We start from the raw sequence: 21,327 nt of genomic DNA, 5'->3' as shown, positions 1-21,327 counted from the left end.
TTGGTACTGCTTCCGCAGTGTTTGGACTAAAAACTCTGCCCTAAGGGCTACTCTCTCTCTCTCTCTCTCTCTCTCTCTCTCTCTCTCTCTCTCTCACTTTGCACCATTACACAATAAATATTCACAGTGAAAATATTTTGTAAGCGCGTTTCATGAACCAAGTTATAGGATTTGTTGACAACTCGCATCGAGTTCGTTACACTTCTACCCGGCATGAAGCACTGACAGTCATGTGGTTGTGACGTCATCGTAAACAAATCCGTTCTACTCATCCAGACAACTTCGCAACGGCGCCGTTGCCAGATTTTTTCACTCTGGAACCCGTTCTCAAAAGATTTCGTTTTGGGGCATCCAAAACGCCGGTGCCGTGTGGACGCCAGGCCTAAACGATAAACAATTTTATCAGATTCACCTGAATCCGTTGCCGTGTGGACAGGGCCTTAGTTTCTTGGTCATTAGCCTGTGTTACTTGCTTTCGATAGCACTGGCTTGACTGCTTTATTAACATTTGTTAACACTACTGATGAACGCTACACCGGCTGGAACGTGACTTCACTGCTGCGCTAACGGCACCGGCTCATGGTTAAGCTCGCGTCGGCCTTTGAGAAGGACTAGGGCGATAAATTTTTGGTCTGTCCCACTATAAATCAAAATCTGATTGGCTAATTCATCTGTCACTTCCTACATAAACATACACTGCCATGGCCTTCTGTCCCAGCAGTGAAGTCCTAACCAATGAGTGAGCCAGCTCTAAACTCTTCTCAGCCTAGAGACAACAAACAAAAAAATTTCATTGGATAACTCTATTTTAATGTTTTCAGGACAGTAACCCTTTCATTTCTGAAGCAAATTTGATAGAAAATGAGGTCAAATTAAAATAAGAAGAGAATAATTATAATGAAATTATGAAAGAAATTAAAGATAACATTTGAAATGCTGATATATGATTGGGCCTTCTCTGAAGGCCTAGAAGGCCCTGACGGTTCCCCTCTGCATGGCAATCTACTCAGTTATTACTTTTTGGGGTAAATGAGGACATCTTTGTTTTAAGTGAGTGATTTCATCTCTCTCTCTCTCTCTCTCTCTCTCACACACACACACACACACACACACACACACACACACACACACACACACACTCTCACTCTCTCTCTCTCTCTCTCTCTCTCTCTCTCACTCACACACACACACACACACACACACACACACACACACACACAGAGTGGTGTCATGGTTAGCACTGTTGCCTCACAGCAAGAAGGTTCTGGGTTTGAGCCCAATGGCTGATGGGGACTTTTCTGTGTGGAAGTTTGCATGTTCTCCCTGTGTCTGCGTGGGCTTCCTCCGGATGCTCCAGTTTCCCCCAAAGACATGCAGGTTAGGCGAATTGGTGACTCTAAATTGACTGTGAGTGTGAATGGTTGTATGTATCGGCCCTGCAATGACCTGGCGACTTGTCCGGGGTGTACCCCGCCTCTCGCCCATAGTTGGCTGGGATGGGCTCCAGCTTGCCTGTGACCCTGTACAGCATAAGCAGCTACAGATAATGGAGATATATAGAACAGAAATAGCTAAAAGAATATATATCTCATCTCATTATCTGTAGCCGCTTTATCCTGTTCTACAGGGTCGCAGGCAAGCTGAAGCCTATCCCAGCTGACTACGGGCGAAAGGCGGGGTACACCCTGGACAAGTCGCCAGGTCATCACAGGGCTGACACATAGACACAGACAACCATTCACACTCACATTCACACCTACGGTCAATTTAGAGTCACCAGTTAACCTAACCTGCATGTCTTTGGACTGTGGGGGAAACCGGAGCACCCGGAGGAAACCCACGCAGACATGGGGAGAACATGCAAACTCCTCACAGAAAGGCCCTCGCTGGCTACAGGGCTCAAACCCGGACCTTCTTGCTGTGAGGCAACAGCGCTAACCACTACACCACCGTGCCGCCCAAAGAATAAGAAAATATATATATATGACATATTGAAAAATTTAGGCGGCATGGTGGTGTAGTGGTTAGCACTGTCGCCTCACAGCAAGAAGGTCCTGGGTTCGAGCCCCGGGGCCGGCGAGGGCCTTTCTGTGTGGAGTTTGCATGTTCTCCCCGTGTCCGCGTGGGTTTCCTCCGGGTGCTCCGGTTTCCCCCACAGTCCAAAGACATGCAGGTTAGGTTAACTGGTGACTCTAAATTGACCGTAGGTGTGAATGGTTGTCTGTGTCTATGTGTTAGCCCTGTGATGACCTGGCGACTTGTCCAGGGTGTACCCCGCCTTTCGCCCGTAGTCAGCTGGGATAGGCTCCAGCTTGCCTGCGACCCTGTAGAAGGATAAAGCGGCTAGAGATAATGAGATGAGATGAGATGAGATTGAAAAATTTAATCAATATTTGTCGATTGCTGGAAGAAGAATCATTATCGCAAGTAAGTAAAAAAAAAAAGTGTGCAGCTATGCGGTTTTCAGTATTCTCACATTCTTCCCTTGACTAAAGTTCATGAGTTGCGCATCATGAAGGCAGTTACGTATTTCAGGCGGAGCAAACCCAAAAGTTGGGCATTTCTTATATAAACAACATTTACGTGCTTTTCAGCTACGCTCTTCTGAAGGTTGTTGTCAATGATGTGCCACTGCATGGTGAAACTCAATATTGCCTTTTTAAGTTGGTAGTAAGCCTGCTTTTAACATTATTATGCATATCCAAATGAAGTTCAAAAATTTGTAAAGTTCTCATTGTTTTAAAACTACAATTTTTTGTAACCCTATATTACATTATTACACGGGGGGAGTACATCACACGGTGTTGTGAACAAGCCTGATAGTTAAATTAGAATAAAACAGAAATATCATTCAAGAAGAGTATAATTAGGACCAACTTTCTGGTATACCTGAACAATGCTAAACCAAAATGCCTGTTTATGCTCCTGAGAGAGTGGGAAGGTTGGACAAGAGCTCACCAAGTGCAAAGAAGCCACGAGTATTCTGAGCTCATCTGGATATTCTGGGGCTCACTGATGCACAATGCTTCCAGTGATTTCATCTTGACCATGAAACCATCATTCACCTGTACAGACTTCTGGACAAACAGCTTTCCAGCTACAGTAATCACCCACATTTGCTGCTAATTTGGAAAATAAATTCAAAGGGAGAGCTTGGCTATATTACAAATTGCCTCAAAGGAAAGCATTAGTTTCTATGTATGACATAAACCCAAAAATAAAGTAAATATACCAAACGACACATGTGCTGGGTCTATATGAATGTGGGTGATTACTGTGGCTGAAAAGCTGTTCATCCAGGAGTCTGCACAGGTAGATGATGGCTTCACAGTTGAGAAGAAATCGCTGGATGCACTGTACATCAGTGAACCCCAGAATATCCAGATGAGGTCTGAATACTCATGGCCATTTTCTTCTCTCTCAGGAGTACAAACAAATAGAGAGCAGGCATTTTGGTTTAGGATTGTTAAATCATACCAGATGGTTGGTCCTATTCGTACTCTTCTTGATTGATATTTCTGTTTAATTCTAATTGAACAAATTATTTACCAGGCTTGTTCACAACACCATGTGCTGTAAAATGTTTATTTTTTTTCTGTTTAACAATGTAATATAGGGTAACAAGAAATGTTATTGTAGTTTAAAACAAATGACGCACACATTTAGGAATTTCTGAACTTTATTTGTACATGCATAATAATGTTAAACGTAGGGCTACTGCTGCTGACTTAAAAGGCAGTATGGTGTTTCACCATGTAGTGGCGCTTGATTTACTACACCCTTCAGAAGAGCATAGCTAAAAGTGCGTAAGTCAAGGATCAGATACGTGTAAATCATGTTGACATAAGAAATGCCCTGATTTTGGATTTAAAAGCACCTATTGAGCTGGCATTCTTGATATTCTCTGGACAAATATTAAAGTTTAGGGGTAATACACTGTATGGCCAAAGGTTTGTGGACAACTGACCATCACATGGATATGTGATTCTTTCCCACAATGTTGCAACAAAGTTGGAAGCACACAATTGTATAGGACGTCTTTGTATGCTGTAACATTACAGTTTCCCGTCACTGGAACTAAGAGGCCCAAACAGTGTGATCCAGTATGACAATGCCTCTGTGAAGAAAGCGAAGTCCATGAAACGTTTTACCAAGGTTGTAGTGGAAGAATTCAAGTGTCTTGCACAGAGCCCTGACCTCAACTTCACTGAACACCTTTAGGATGAACTGGAACACCCAACTGTATCCCAGGACTCCTCGCCCAACATCAGTGACTGACATCACTAAAGCTCTTGTGGCTGAATGAGCACAAATCCCTACAGCTGTGCTCCAAAATCTAGTGGAAAACTTTCCCAGACTTTTTATATATATACAGTGGGGCAAAAAAGTATTTAGTCAGCCACCAATTGTGTAAGTTCTCCCACTTAAAAAGATGAGAGAGGCCTGTAATTTTCATCATAGGTACACTTCAACTATGAGAGACAGAATGGGGGGAAAGAATCCAGGAAATCACATTGTAGGATTTTTAATGAATTAATTGGTAAATTCCTTGGTAAAATAAGTATTTGGTCACCTACAAACAAGCAAGATTTCTGGCTCTCACAGACCTGTAACAACTTCTTTAAGAGGCTCCTCTGTCCTCCACTCATTACCTGTATTAATGGCACCTGTTTGAACTCGTTATCAGTATAAAAGACACCTGTCCTCAACCTCAAACAGTCACACTCCAAACTCCACTATGGCTAAGACCAAAGAGCTGTCAAAGGACACCAGAAACAAAATTCTAGACCTGCACCAGGCTGGGAAGACTGAATCTGCAATAGGTAAGCAGCTTGGTGTGAAGAAATCAACTGTGGGAGCAATTATTAGAAAATGGAAGACATACAAGACCACTGATAATTTCCCTCGATCTGGGGCTCCACGCAAGAGCTCACCCCGTGGGGTCAAAATGATCACAAGAACGGTGAGCAAAAATCCCAGAACCACACGGGGGGACCTAGCGAATGACCTGCAGAGAGCTGGGACCAAAGTAACAAAGGCTACCATCAGTAACACACTACGCCGCCAGGGACTCAAATCCTGCAGTGCCAGACGTGTCCCCCTGCTTAAGTCAGTACATGTCCAGGCCCGTCTGAAGTTTGCTAGAGAGCATTTGGATGATCCAGAAGAGGATTGGGAGAATGTCATATGGTCAGATGAAACCAAAATAGAACTTTTTGGTAAAAACTCAACTTGTCATGTTTGGAGGAGAAAGAATGCTGAGTTGCATCCAAAGAACACCATACCTACTGTGAAGCATGGGGGTGGAAACATCATGCTTTGGGGCTGTTTTTCTGCAAAGGGACCAGGACGATTGATCCGTGTAAAGGAAAGAATGAATGGGGCCATGTATCGTGAGATTTTGAGTGAAAACCTCCTTCCAACAGCAAGGGCATTGAAGATGAAAAGTGGCTGGGTCTTTCAGCATGACAATGATCCCAAACACACCGCCCGGGCAATGAAGGAGTGGCTTCGTAAGAAGCATTTCAAGGTCCTGGAGTGGCCTAGCCAGTCTCCAGATCTCAACCCCATAGAAAATCTTTGGAGGGAGTTGAAAGTCCATGTTGCCCAGCGACAGCCCCAAAACATCACTGCTCTAGAGGAGATCTGCATGGAGGAATGGGCCAAAATACCAGCAACAGTGTGTGAAAACCTTGTGAAGACTTACAGAAAACGTTTGACCTCTGTCATTGCCAACAAAGGGTATATAACAAAGTATTGAGATGAACTTTTGTTTTTGACCAAATACTTATTTTCCACCATAATTTGCAAATAAATTCGTTAAAAATCAGACAATGTAATTTTCTGGATTTTTTTTCTCATTTTGTCTCTCATAGTTGAGGTATACATATGATGAAAATTACAGGCCTCTCTCATCTTTTTAAGTGGGAGAACTTGCACAATTGGTGACTGACTAAATACTTTTTTGCCCCACTGTATATGAGGGGACTAAATCTGGAATGGGATGTTCAAGAAGCACATATGAGCGTGATGGTGAGGTGTCCACAAACCTTTAGCCATACAGTGCATAAAAAAGAAATCTCCCACCAACTGATTATTGTGACAGGAATAAACCTGCCTCAGCTGTGCTCAGGACTGACTATCCCGTTTCAGGAGTTCAGCAAGATACAGCAGAGTTCAGACTGTTCAAATTGTTCAGAGCTTAAAACATCATAATGTGCTCTGATTTATTTTCTTGATAAAGACACTAGCTGCTGCATTCTGGACTAGTCCAATTTGGAGGTTATGAAAGCATAGTTTCTCAACCTTATAGAATGTTAGCATATTTTTTTTTTATTTTGGCTTTATTTCTCAGATGATAATAAGCAATTTTAGACATGTCACATACATAGCAATACATGGAATCAAAACCAGCATCTTGGGTTACACCTACAGTGTGTCCTTAATTGTATGATAGTCTTCAAACCAAAAATAATTATTTTATATTTAACACATTGTCTGACTCTTTATTGTGCTGTCCTCCTTGTAGACAGACTTTTCCATGTGTGCCGTGTCCACAACACTGGGTGAGGGTTATACACCCCAAGCATCTGAACTTGACCAACTCTTTCACATTGATGCCAAATTGCAGCTTCTTCTTCCTGTTCAGGAATTTCTGTCTGTGCGAGGCCCCTATGGTTACTGCAGCTTTTCTCAGGTCTGTGCCATGTTCCTAAATACACTGATCTGCCACTTTTAGGAATTATGTGTTTTCAGAGGCCCCTTCAACCATCATGATCTGTTCCCTACTTTATCTCTTTTGATTTAAGAGGAATGAAATACAATCATAAATTACGTTATTTTAAAATATCTAATATATTTTGTTTTCATTAATTACCCATATTAATGTAAACAGAAATAAACATACAAACCTCTTCAAATTCTTGGGCATCTACAGTGTGTTTTAGTCCAGTGAATGTGGTTGTCTGATTTTATGTAGGCAATCTATTTATCAAACAAACAGTCTATTCAGAATTAGTTGTGATTTATTAACATTTGTTTGGATTGTAAGCACAGCCTTAAATGAACCTCAAAACGAGCCATGCATCTGTTTGCCTTATAAAATTTTATATGGGGACGATATACACAATGGGAACAAAGCTGTTCTTAATTTCCATTCTTCATTCTTTCCATTCAATATACCATATGTTGTGTTTTCACACTGACATCATGGTTATGATTACAGGACCAGTCAAAAGTTGAACATCCCTACTCTTTGATAGGTTTTTCTGTATTTTGACTATTTTCTACATTGTAGAACAATACTTTTTTTTAAAGATGTTTTTTGGGCTTTTTTCACCTTTTTTGGATAGGACAGTGTAGAGACAGGGAAGTGACCTCAGGTCGGAATTGAACCCGGGTCCCCGGATTTATGGTGCCTTAGCCACCTGAGCCACAACGCCCCAACCTGTAGAACAATACTGAGTACATAAAAACTATGAAACAACATATGTAACATATATGGATTTATCTCATCTCATTATCTCTAGCCACTTTATCCTGTTCTACAGGGTCACAGGCAAGCTGGAGCCTATCCCAGCTGACTACGGGCGAAAGGTGGGGTACACCCTGGACAAGTCGCCAGGTCATCACAGGGCTGACACATAGACACAGACAACCATTCACACTCATGGTCAATTTAGAGTCACCAGTTAACCTAACCTGCATGTCTTTGGACTGTGGGGGAAACCGGAGCACCCGGAGGAAACCCACGTGGACACAGGGAGAACATGCAAACTCCGCACAGAAAGGCCCTCGCCGGCCACGGGGCTCGAACCCGGACCTTCTTGCTGTGAGGCAACAGCACTAACCACTACACCACCATGCCGCCCCTATATGGATTTATGTAGTAAGCAAAAAAATGTACAACCCCAATTCCAAAAAAGTTGGGACAAAGTACAAATTGTAAATAAAAACGGAATGCAATGATGTGGAAGTTTCAAAATTCCATATTTTATTCAGAATAGAACATAGATGACATATCAAATGTTTAAACTGAGAAAATGTATCATTTAAAGAGAAGAATTAGGTGATTTTAAATTTCATGACAACAACACATCTCAAAAAAGTTGGGACAAGGCCATGTTTACCACTGTGAGACATCCCCTTTTCTCTTTACAACAGTCTGTAAACGTCTGGGGACTGAGGAGACAAGTTGCTCAAGTTTAGGGATAGGAATGTTAACCCATTCTTGTCTAATGCAGGATTCTAGTTGCTCAACTGTCTTAGGTCTTTTTTGTCGTATCTTCCGTTTTATGATGCGCCAAATGTTTTCTATGGGTGAATGATCTGGACTGCAGGCTGGCCAGTTCAGTACCCGGACCCTTCTTCTATGCAGCCATGATGCTGTAATTGATGCAGTATGTGGTTTGGCATTCTCATGTTGGAAAATGCAAGGTCTTCCCTGAAAGAGACATCGTCTGGATGGGAGCATATGTTGCTCTAGAACCTGGATATACCTTTCAGCATTGATGGTGTCTTTCCAGATGTGTAAGCTGCCCATGCCACACGCACTAATGCAACCCCATACCATCAGAGATGCAGGCTTCTGAACTGAGTGCTGATAACAACTTGGGTCGTCCTTCTCCTCTTTAGTCCGAATGACACGGCGTCCCTGATTTCCATAAAGAACTTCAGATTTTGATTCGTCTGACCACGGAACAGTTTTCCACTTTGCCACAGTCCATTTTAAATGAGCCTTGGCCCAGAGAAGACGTCTGTGCTTCTGGATCATGTTTAGATATGGCTTCTTCTTTGAACTATAGAGTTTTAGCTGGCAACGGCGGATGGCATGATGAATTGTGTTCACAGACAATCTCATCTCATCTCATCTCATTATCTCTAGCCACTTTATCCTGTTCTACAGGGTCGCAGGCAAGCTGGAGCCTATCTCAGCTGACTATGGGCGAAAGGCGGGGTACACCCTGGACAAGTCGCCAGGTCATCACAGGGCTGACACATAGACAGAGACAACCATTCACACTCACATTCACACCTACGGTCAATTTAGATTCACCAGTTAACCTAACCTGCATGTCTTTGGACTGTGGGGGAAACCGGAGCACCCGGAGGAAACCCACACGGACACGGGGAGAACATGCAAACTCCGCACAGAAAGGCCCTCGCCGGCCACGGGGCTCGAACCCGGACCTTCTTGCTGTGAGGCGACAGCGCTAACCACTACACCACCATGCCGCCCCACAGACAATGCTCTCTGGAAATATTCCTGAGCCCATTTTGTGATTTCCAATCCAGAAGCATGCCTGTATGTGATGCAGTGCCGTCTAAGGGCCTGAAGATCACGGGCACTCAGTATGGTTTTCCGGCCTTGATCCTCACGCACAGAGATTCTTCCAGATTCTCTGAATCTTTTGATGATATTATGCACTGTAAATGATGATATGTTCAAACTCTTTGCAATTTTACACTGTCAGACTCCTTTCTGATATTGCTCCACTATTTGTCGGCGCAGAATTAGGGGGATTGGTGATCCTCTTCCCATCTTTACTTCTGAGAGCCGCTGCCACTCTAAGGTGGGGTTTACATTAGACCGTATCAGCGGATCATCAGATTAACGTTTTTAAAACTATTAGCGTGCACACAGCAACGCCAATACACGATTCGCGTGCACACAGCAAACGCCAGTACACGGATACGCTCGGCTCCGCAGGCATCCTGCGCTCCAAATCACTCTGCCCTGAACAGCCAGTGCCCTCTGGAGGGTGCGCACTCACTCCGGCCCTGAGCAGCTCACAGAGCGCGCGAGTGAAGTGCACGAGCAGTGATTCGGGACTGAGCCGCTGTGTGTGTGATTCCAGTGCATATCGGGCATGCGCGTCACTTACCACTTGCAAGTGGAAGGATGGCAAGCCTAAAGACAATCATAACTACACAATGGGCAGTATTTGCATCAGTATTTGCAGTATTTTCATACTTTTATACTCTTTAATGAAAGGTGATACAAGGCGGAAGTCCGCGCCGTTTTTCAGCAGTCGCGTCACATGACCAATGCCAGCGAATCAGGAAGGTGGATGTCACAGTGACGTTGTCCAATGACGACGCCAGCTAGAGCTCAGCACAGTGTATCCGCGTATCCGCGTATTCTCAATGTTTACACAGCACCGGACCAGACACGATCTGGATTGAATACGTGGACCCTGGCGGATTCCCGTTTCCTGGCGTTTCCAGGCGTTTTAATGTAAACGGACAGTGCATCCGCGAAGAAAACGAGACAGATACGGTCTAATGTAAACTTGGCCCAAGATGCTCTTTTTATACTCAGTCATGTTAATGACCTATTGCCAATTGACCTAATGAGCTGCAATTTGGTCCTCCAGCTGTTCCTTTTTTGTACCTTTAACTTTTCCAGCCTCTTATTGCCCCTGTCCCAACTTTTTTGAGATGTGTTGCTGTCATGAAATTTCAAATGAGCCAGTATTTGGCATGAAATTTCAAAATGTCTCATCTCATCTCATTATCTCTAGCCGCTTTATCCTTCTACAGGGTCGCAGGCAAGCTGGAGCCTATCCCAGCTGACTACGGGTGAAAGGCGGGGTACACCCTGGACAAGTCGCCAGGTCATCACAGGGCTGACACATAGACACAGACAACCATTCACACTCACATTCACACCTACGGTCAATTTAGATTCACCAGTTAACCTAACCTGCATGTCTTTGGACTGTGGGGGAAACCGGAGCACCCGGAGGAAACCCACGCGGACACGGGGAGAACATGCAAACTCCACACAGAAAGGCCCTCGCCGGACCTGGGGTTCGAACCCAGGACCTTCTTGCTGTGAGGCGACAGCGCTAACCACTACACCACCGTGCCGCCCTCAAAATGTCTCACTTTTGACATTTGATATGTTGTCTATGTTCTATTGTGAATATGATATCAGTTTTTGAGATTTGTAAATTATTGCATTCCGTTTTTATTTACAATTTGTACTTTGTCCCAGTTGTTTTGGAATCGGGGTTGTATTTAAAAAGCAAAATTTTTCATATTTTGCAGTGGCGCTTGAAAAAGTTTGTGAACCCTTTAGAATTTTCTATATTTCTGCATAAGTATGACCTAAAACATCATCAGATTTTCACACAAGTCCTAAAAGTAGATAAAGAGAACTCAGTTAAACAAATGAGACAAAAATATTATACTTGGTCATTTATTTATTGAGGAAAATGATCCAATATTACATATCTATGAGTGGCAAAAGTATGTGAACCTCAAGGATTAGCAGTTAATTTGAAGGTGAAATTAGAGTCAGGTGTTTTCAATAAATGGGATGATAATCAGGTGTGAGTGGGCACCCTGTTTTATTTAAAGAACAGAGATCTATCAAAGTCTGATCTTCACAACACGTTTGTGGAAGTGTATCATGGCACGAACAAAGGAGATTTCTGAGGACCTCAGAAAAAGTATTGTTGATGCTCATCAGGCTGGAAAAGATTACAAAACCGTCTCTAAAGAGTTTGGACTCCACCAATCCACAGTCAGACAGATTGTGTACAAATGGAGGAAATTCAAGACCATTGTTACCTAGCCTGGCTAACGCGACTTCAAAGCTCTCCGAGCATTTGGTCTGGCCAAGCTATTAAGCCAAACCGTTTCCCAGAGCCCGTGGTTGACCCGCTTCCCTGAAATGCCTCAGTTTGCTACTGGTCGAAGCCAGAAAAGGCTGTGACGAAGCTTAAACCAATCACATCACTCTTTCCTCTGACGTATGCGACGCGACGGGGCTAACTGGTAGATTAAACTCTTACCGAAGCCGGTCGGGAGCAAGGCGAAAACGTCCTTCCTTTCAATAAATACCTCCAGGGCTGCTCTTTGCTCCGTTTTCAATGAGAACTTCCCGTTGAATGCTTTCAATACAGCATGTACCGCTGTGTTAAAGGCTTGCCGCTGCTCCATGTTCGTGATGTGAATGAAGCGCTTCCGGCATAGATTCTGTCAACAATCTATGGCTTCCAGTCGCAGTTCTACTACGTCACTGCCTTGAACACGCCTCTACCCAGGGCCGTTGGAGATGCTCAAAGTTGATTGGTTCCCGATTTTTCGGGAGCTTGGAAATGCTGTAGATAGCCTGCCTGGCCAGACTAAGCTCGGAACAGGCCCTCGTGTTGCGTCACGCTTAGGATGGGCGGGCCCAGGCTAATTGTTACCCTCCCCAGGAGTGGTCGACCAACAAAGATCACTCCAAGAGCAAGGCATATAATAGTTGACGAGGTCACAAAGGACCCCAGGGTAACTTCTAAGCAACTGAAGCCCTCTCTCACATTGGTGAATGTTAATGTTCATGAGTCCACCATCAGGAGAACACTGAACAACAATGGTGTGCATGGCAGGGTTGCAAGGAGAAAGCCACTGCTCTCCAAAAAGAACATTGCTGCTCATTTGCAGTTTGCTAAAGATCACAGGGACAAGCCAGAAGGCTATTGGAAAAATGTTTTGTGGACAGATGAGACCAAAAGAGATTTTTTTTTTTGTTTAAATGAGAAGTGTTATGTTTGGAGAAAGGAAAACACTGCATTCCAGCATAAGAACCTTATTCCATCTGTGAAACATGGTGGTGGTAGTATCATGGTTTGGGCCCGTTTTGCTGCATCTGGGCCAGGACGGCTTGCCATCATTGATGGAACAATGAATTCTGAATTATACCAGCGAATTCTAAAGGAAAATGTCAGGACATCTGTCCATGAACTGAATCTCAAGAGAAGGTGGGTCATGCAGCAAGACAACGATCCTAAGCACACAAGTCGTTCTACCAAAGAATGGTTAAAGAAGAATAAAATTAATGTTTTGGAATGGCCAAGTCAAAATCCTGACCTTAATCCAATTGAAATGTTGTGGAAGGACCTGAAGCGAGCAGTTCATGTGAGGGAAACCCACCAACATCCCAGAGTTGAAGCTGTTCTGTACAGAGGAATGGGCTAAAATTCCTCCAAGCTGGTGTGCAGGACTGATCAACAATTACCGGAAATGTTTAGTTGCAGTTATTGCTGCACAAGGGGGTCACACCAAATACTGAAAGCAAAGGTTTACATACTTTTGCCACTCACAGATATGTAAAATTGGATCATTTTCCTCAATAAATAAATGACCGAGTACAGTATAATATTTTTGTCTCATTTGTTTAACTGGGTTCTCTTTATCTACTTTTAGGACTTGTGTGAAAATCTGATGATGTTTTCGGTCATATTTATGCAGAAATATAGAAAATTCTAAAGGGTTCACAAACTTTCAAGCACCACTGTAGATTCTTCAAAGTAGCCAGCGTTTACCTTGATTATGCTTTGCACACTATTGTCATTCTCTTAACCAGCTTCATGAGGTAGTCACCTGGAATGCTTTTCAGTTAACAGGAGTGCCTCATCAAAAGTTAATTAGTGACCTTTCTTGCCTTCTTAATGTGTCTGAGATCAAACAGTAAATAGCCCTATTCCACAACTGTAGTAATCCATATTATGTCAAGAAACGCTCAACTAAGTAAAGAGAAACAACATCCCTCATTACTTTAAGACATGAAGTGGTACTGTACATATGCGGGTGGTGTGGTGGTTAGCACTGCCGCCTCAAAGCAAGAAGATTCTGGGTTTGAGCCCAGTGGCCGATGGGGGCCTTTCTGTGCAGAGTTTGCATGTTCTCCCCGTGTCTGCATGGGTTTCCTCTGGGTGCTCTGGTTTCTCCCACAGTCCAAAGACATATGGTTAGGTTAACTGGCTACTCTAAATTGCTCGTGTGTGTGTGTCTGAGAGAGAGAAAGAGAGAATGATTGAGAGGAGAAAACCTCTATAATAATCCAGTAGAAGGCAACAGGAAACCACTACTGTAATGTTCCCTAGACACTTTGATGGCTGAAGCTGTCACACTGGCCATGTCACTGTAGTGATATGCCAAAATGGATGGATGGGCTGTACATATACACAACACTACAGAGTTGTGTATCCTTTTTCTCTGCTTTTCATTATTGGCTCTTTGGTAAACACTGTAAAAAAATTGTCCTTTTTATTTTTTTTCCTCCACTTCTTATTAACTTTTAGTATAATCTGCATTACAAAATCCTGTAACTGCACTTGTAAATTATACATTAGGTGTATGAAGTTTCATGAAGAACAATGAGACAAGAGTATCAAACAAAAATATGACAGAACAAAAACAAACAAACAAACAAATAAAATACTAACATAGTATGACTAAGTTATTTCGCAGATCAAGCAGATTAAATGAACAGTGTAGTCCAAATTCTAAGGTTTTTACATTGTGCCCTCACCCCCATACACCAAGAATAGAAATAAGAGAATGACAATTAAAAAAAAAAAACCTAATTAACTTGGAATTGAAGGGGAATCCAGTTGCTTAACATAACAGAAAAAAAGGGGCCCACATTGCCCAGAATTTATTCACAGACCCCTTCAATGTATGTTTGATTTTTTTTTTCAGCTAATGCAATGTAAAATGTCTTTAATCCAAATAACATGGCATGGAGGTGCAGGAGATTTCCATCTGAACAAAATTTGTCGTCTTGCCAACAAAGTAACAAAGGTGATCACATCCTTTTTAATTTTGGTCAGATGTAGTGCAGTCAGAGGAACCCTGAGTAATGCTGTTATGGGCCCCAGTTCAATCTGTGTGCCGCTTATTTCTGAAAGTGTATTAAAAATATCTTCCCAGAAGCCAACCAGAGATGGACAACCCCAAAACATGTGCACATGATTTGCAGGTGACTGGTTACATCTTACACAGTTAGAACTCACGTCACTATAGATCCGGGATAGCCTTGCTTTGGTCCAGTGGGCCCTATGGATAAGTTTGCATTGCATAAGCCCATGCTGAGCATAGATGAAAGATGTATGTACTCTCCTGAGTGCCTCTATCCATAGGTCATCCTGTATTCCTCACCTAGTTCCTCCTCCCATGCCAATTTAATATTACTCAGTGATGTGGTTTGTAGAGAACAAATTTTTTCTCTAAATTATTGTCAGGATGCCTTTCAGAATAGGAAATGGGGTGAGAAAAATGCCAAACTGTGTTTCAGCAAGAAGGGTGGGAAATCTGGGCTCTATGCTGTGAACATAACTCCAGATCTGTAAATATCTGAAAAAATGATGTCTGGGGGCATCAAATTTAGCTGATAGTTGTTCATATGTAGCGGATATATTGTTGATTTAAAGATCTCTGAAGTTCTTAATTCCAAGGCTAGACCATGTTGAAAAAACGCTATTAGCCATAGATGCAGGGAAGGCTGGGTTTGAGGCTATTGGAGCAGAGAGACGGGTTGTCCAGAATGCTGTCTTAATTGATTCCAGATCTTTGTTGTTTTAACACGTAGATTTTTGGTGAAGGAAGAGTAGGGGCCTGTAATGGAGGAGTGAACAAGACAAGGCAGGGACACTGGTCTGAGTGAGGCTGTCTCCATCTCCAGCCACGTCGGGGACGGAGACATCACCCCACTCTGCAACCAATACTGACCAATCCTAAGATTGGCAACCCAGTAATAGAACCTAAAGTCTGGTAATGCCAGGCCCCCATCCGATCTAGGCCTCTGCAGAAGCTGTTTCCCTATCCTTGGAGTTTTTCTATCCCATATAAAAGGCATAATTAGACCATCAGTCTTTTTAAAAAATGAGCTGGGAGGAAAAATCGGTAAACAATGGAATAAATATAGAAATTTAAGGAGAATGTTCGTTTTAATTGAATTGATTCTTACAACTAAAGAGAGATGTAAAACAGACCAGTGCTCCAAATCCTCCTTAATATGGGTTAAAAAGGAGACAAAGTTAGCCTGAAAAGCTTTCCAAATCTATCTGTGATGTGCACCCCAAGATAAATAAAACTACTATGAGTAACTTTAAATGGCAAGTTATTGAAGGTTTCCCCTTAGATAACTTACCATTTAAAATTGCTCATAGTAGTTTTATTTATCTTGGGGTGCACTTTTTGCAGCTGCATTAAGTGCCATCAGTTCACTTAGATTCAGTTTGTACCCTGATAATTGGCCGAAGGATGTGAGAGTGGAAATGGCAGCAGAGACGGAGACAGAGAGATCAGATATATACATCAGTAAATCATCAGCATACAGTGGTGCTTGAAAGTTTGTGAACCCTTTAGAATTTTCTATATTTCTGCATAAATATGACCGAAAACATCATCAGATTTTCACACAAGTCCTAAAAGTAGATAAAGAGAACCCAGTTAAACAAATGAGACAAAAATATTATACTTGGTCATTTATTTATTGAGGAAAATGATCCAATATTACATATCTGTGAGTGGCAAAAGTATGTGAACCTTTGCTTTCAGTATCTGGTGTGACCCCCTTGTGCAGCAATAACTGCAACTAAACGTTTCCGGTAACTGTTGATCAGTCCTGCACACCGGCTTGGAGGAATTTTAGCCCATTCCTCCGTACAGAACAGCTTCAACTCTGGGATGTTGGTGGGTTTCCTCACATGAACTGCTCGCTTCAGGTCCTTCCACAACATTTCAGTTGGATTAAGGTCAGGACTTTGACTTGGCCATTCCAAAACATTAACTTTATTCTTATTTAACCATTCTTTGGTAGAACGACTTGTGTGCTTAGGATCGTTGTCTTGCTGCATGACCCACCTTCTCTTGAGATTCAGTTCATGGACAGATGTCCTGACATTTTCCTTTAGAATTTGCAGGTATAATTCCGAATTCATTGTTCCATCAATGATGGCAAGCCGTCCTGGACCAGATGCAGCAAAAGAGGCCCAAACCATGATACTACCACCACCATGTTTCACAGATAAGGTTCTTATGCTGGAATGCAGTGTTTTCCTTTCTCCAAACATAACGCTTCTCAATTAAACCAAAAAGTTCTATTTTGGTCTCATCCGTCCACAAAACGTTTTTCCAATAGCCTTCTGGCTTGTCCATGTGATCTTTAGCAAACTGCAGATGAGCAGCAATGTTCTTTTTGGAGAGCAGTGGCTTTCTCCTTGCAACCCTGCCATGCACACCATTGTTATTCAGTGTTCTTCTGATGGCGGACATTAACATTAGCCAACGTGAGAGAGGCCTTCAGTTGCTTAGAAGTTACCCTGGGGTCCTTTGTGACCTTGCTGACTATTACACACCTTGCTCTTGGAGTGATCTTTGTTGGTCAACCACTCCTGGTAACAATGGTCTTGAATTTCCTCCATTTGTACACAATCTGTCTGACTGTGGATTGGTGGAGTCCAAACTCTTTAGAGATGGTTTTGTAACCTTTTCTAGCCTGATGAGCATCAGCAATGCTTTTTCTGAGGTCCTCAGAAATCTCCTTTGTTCATGCCATGATGCACTTCCACAAACGTGTTGTGAAGATCAGACTTTGATAGATCCCTGTTCTTTAAATAAAATAGGGTGCCCACTCACACTTGATCATCATCCCATTGATTGAAAACACCTGACTCTAATTTCACCTTCAAATTAACTGCTAATCCTAGAGGTTCACATACTTTTGCCACTGACAGATATGTAATATTGGATCATTTTCCTCAATAAATAAATGACCAAGTACAGTATAATATTTTTGTCTCATTTGTTTAAAGGTCCCATGGCATGAAATTTTCACTTTCTGAGGTTTTTTAATGTTAAAATGAGTTCCTCTGACCTTCTTAAGTCACCCCAGTGGCTAGAAATTTCATAATGTGTAAACCAAACTATGCTCAACATTTGAGAATGGCGCGTCAAAACGGCGCGTTGATAAGCTCTTCCCTTTACTACGTCAGCAAGGGAGATGATCCCCACGCCCCCCCTCTGGATTCCCACCCACTGTATGGATTGCCCGCCCAGTTGTAGTGAGGAGACCATAGAAGATACAACAACATGGCATCACCTAAGCGAGCGAAACATGGAAATTGCGCTGTACATGGATGTGACAACACAGAAAAGAGTCTGTTTTTACTGCCGACGGGAGAGCCCCTGAAGACGCAGTGGCTTAATTTTATTTACTTCAATAATACGCCATCGAGTCTACCTAAGACGATGTATGTTTGTCGGAAGCATTTTCCTGAGGAATGTTTCCACAACTTGGGACAGTACAGGGCAGGTTTTGCACATCAACTGTCACTGAAGCCTGGGTCCGTACCAAGCATCCCTGCCGCATCAGCAACAAACACCGAACAAGTAAGTGTTTAACTGGTCGTTTTGCCGTGTTTTAAAATCGGTGCGTTAGCCTAGCAATGGCTACATTAGCTGTGCAGCTAACTGCTTCCTGCAGTTAGCCAGGTAATCTGCGCTACAAAACTAAAGAGCATGCAGCATGCTCTGTTAAACTGAGTTTAGTCTGGAAATTGACTGTAACTTATGAGCTTATGTTTGACTATTGCTCCGCAATGCATGTCTTCTGTTGGATAAGCGATATGTTGCTGTAGTTGCTGCTTCTATCCTTTTTGGTTATGGAGTGCGTGTTCAAGCCTAGGGTATTATACGTTCGTAAACTACCACTCCGAACACTCTCACTCTCTGTTCTCTGTGTCACGTTGAGTTTACGAAAGGAGTCTGAGGGAGAACGGGGTTTTGTCTTAGCAGCGTGGCTACAGGCGCTGATAGCAGCGAGTATGTGTGTGCGCAGCTTGGTCAAGCCCCTCCCCCTCCCCCGCCCCCACCCTCTAACCTTCCCCGCCTCCTGCTTCTCATTAGCAAAACAACGCACTGGGAAAAGCGCTGAAATGGGGCTTTCTCCCAGGAGGCTATATTTACGTGCCGAGGGTTCATTTCGAGAAAGGCTGCGGATATAACATCCGGAAGCCTCCACGAGCCCGTTTAAAGCATCAACAAACCACCATGCCATGGGACCTTTAACTGGGTTCTCTTTATCTACTTTTAGGACTTGCGTGAAAATCTGATGATGTTTTAGGTCATATTTATGCAGAAATGTAGAAAATTCTAAAGGGTTCACAAACTTTCAAGCACCACTGTACAAGGACAGTTTATGTTCAGAACCATATCTGACTATACCTTTGATAAGGGGGTTGGAACGGAGTGCTATTGCAAGTGGTTCAATGATGAGGGCAACAGGGCTTTACATTAACTTTTTTGCTCACCGGCCACTGTGGCTAGTGGTTTTCCCAAGTCACTAGCCATTCAGCCTTTTCACTAGCCACAATTTTGTTGCCAGGAAATCGCAGTTTTTTCTTCACCATGATACGTTAAAGTTCGGAAGATCTAGATTTAATTATGAATGGCAGCGTATAATGTATCTCTACAGTAGCACTCAAGTATTCAGTGCTGTTAAGGTAGCTCCCTGAAAACATGCAACCAATTCAGGCAAAAATATAAACAGAGTATTCTGTTTATTGAACTCGGATTCAAGCCCCTTACAATATGAAATATCGTATAATATGAAAAATAACATTCAGTACAACTGAACTGATTCTAATATTAAAAGTCCAATTCAAAACATTTATCACTGAAAAACACTTGATGTTTTGATATGCAAGTATTGTGTATTATCAAGTATTATTATGCATCTTATGTATTATCTATTAAGAGTGTGTGTGTGAACATGTGTAGAGAGAGACATTAAATGTCCTCATTACATTCAGGGGAATTAGCTCAAGTGGTAGAGTGCTTGCTTAGCGTGGTAGTGGGATCGATGCCCGTGTTCTCCAAAACAGCAACTACCCCCTTGCTTGCATTTTCTTAATTTCCTGAGGGAACCTACCCAAAGGGATCAATAAAGTTTTATCTAATCTAATCTAATCATCAGATGAGTCTGAATGGTCCATGAAAAATGGTTTTCGTGACCTGAGGCTTCCAGCATGCCATAAGTTGATAGCTGGGGCGAGATCAACTTCTGTACAATCACGTGAACATTTCTAAACAGCAGCTCCATCCTGTCCAGCTCAGCCGACTTCATGACAGCCAGGGACTTGAAAGCAATGCTGTCCTGTAGTGAACCAGCCGTCTTCGCTGGTTTTGATGTTATAGTACCAATGTGTGCATTTGACTTTTCGTGGTCCTTTTATAGTTTCGAGTTTAAAATTACTGGTGCCTGTCTTTGCCAGACTTTCTACAGTCTTCGCAGTACATGGTATTTTCGGTTTTGCGATGAACTAGCCAATCTCACCCGAACTTCCAGTTGTCATTGAACTGTCTTATCTTCCTATTAGCGTCTCTGTTCATCTCCATGGCTGCAGCCAGCTCTGAGGCCCCCACGGTCCAGACCTCAGTCATTTTTAAGAGCTGAAAATACATTTGTATGCTAAATATTCAACTGGATAAAAAAATAAAGAACATTAAAACATCTCCGTAAAAAGTGCATTGTTAATTATGTTAAACGTTGATTCTGTCTTCTGTGTCTGTTTCGTGCGCGTGGCTCTAAGACCAAGAACACAAAAACGAATGAGTGCGCGACTCGGAGGAGGAACGCAGTGCAGGAGACACGGGGTTTCCATGGTAACCATCAGTGCACTTTCATGAAGCTGTTAAATTTACATTTTCGAAGCAGCACAATTGTAGCCTACCTTGTTTGAGATTTTAAAAATAGATCATTCGATAAGCCAAAGCAATAGAGTGGAAAGTTTAAACTTATGTTTGCCTTGGATAACTTTGCCTAAAACATGGTGGTGTATACTGATTTTTTTCCCAGAATGTTTTTTTTTTGTGTGTAGGTGTAACGGATGCCAGATTGTTAATGTATCTTAGTTCCATAGGCTACATGGTTAGGGTATCTTTTGTCCTCATTGCTTGGGCCAGATCAAACCATTAAACAAGCTTAAATTATTCTTACTCTTGCCACATACATGATTTTTTTTTTCAAAACTGATGATATTCAGTTCAAACACCATTAAAAGTAATTTCAGGAATATATCTCGTGTGATGTGTAATTCACCCCTCTCATTTAAATATGTCGAAAAATTTTCGGCGCGTGCTTTGCGCATCACGGACCTCGGTGATTTTAAAATGCTGCCTACAGCCCTGTTCATCTCTGCCCCTTTTTTTCTGAGCAGCAGGGTTTGAAACTCCAGCTATATGCCGCCACATAGTGCGCTTGCCAGTCGTCAGCAACTTTGTTGCTTCGTTCATTAACCGCAGGTTACCGCATCATTGATTTTATCTGAGATGTTAACGAACGTTCTAAACAATTCTAACATGTTGTCACAATGTTTATGCAGGTGCTCATGGGAATTGTAGGTGCATAATATCACATTGCAATGCATTTATTATATCAGATGCCTTCAGAGAAAACTACAATTAAAATATATTGTCATACCACAGAATAAACCACCCGCCAAAATGGCTAGTGGGACTAAAGTCATTACCCGCCAAAGCTGAATT

At 42.5% G+C, this 21,327-nt stretch overlaps 1 protein-coding gene across 1 annotated transcript in view; it reads left to right on the top strand.

Moving 5' to 3' along the window:
- Positions 1 to 21,327, top strand: part of fsip1 (fibrous sheath interacting protein 1) — a 104,233-nt gene that overhangs the window by 19,769 nt on the left and 63,137 nt on the right. The window contains exon 8 of the mRNA XM_060933960.1: positions 6,530 to 6,697. Coding sequence (XP_060789943.1) covers positions 6,530 to 6,697 — 168 coding nt within the window. The remainder of the gene's footprint in view (positions 1 to 6,529; positions 6,698 to 21,327) is intronic.

This window comes from Neoarius graeffei, chromosome 11, assembly GCF_027579695.1.
Source record: "Neoarius graeffei isolate fNeoGra1 chromosome 11, fNeoGra1.pri, whole genome shotgun sequence".
Classification (NCBI taxonomy): Eukaryota; Metazoa; Chordata; class Actinopteri; order Siluriformes; family Ariidae; genus Neoarius; species Neoarius graeffei.
The sequence above is the reverse complement of the archived record's forward strand: the minus strand, read 5'-3'. Positions and strand labels throughout refer to the sequence as shown.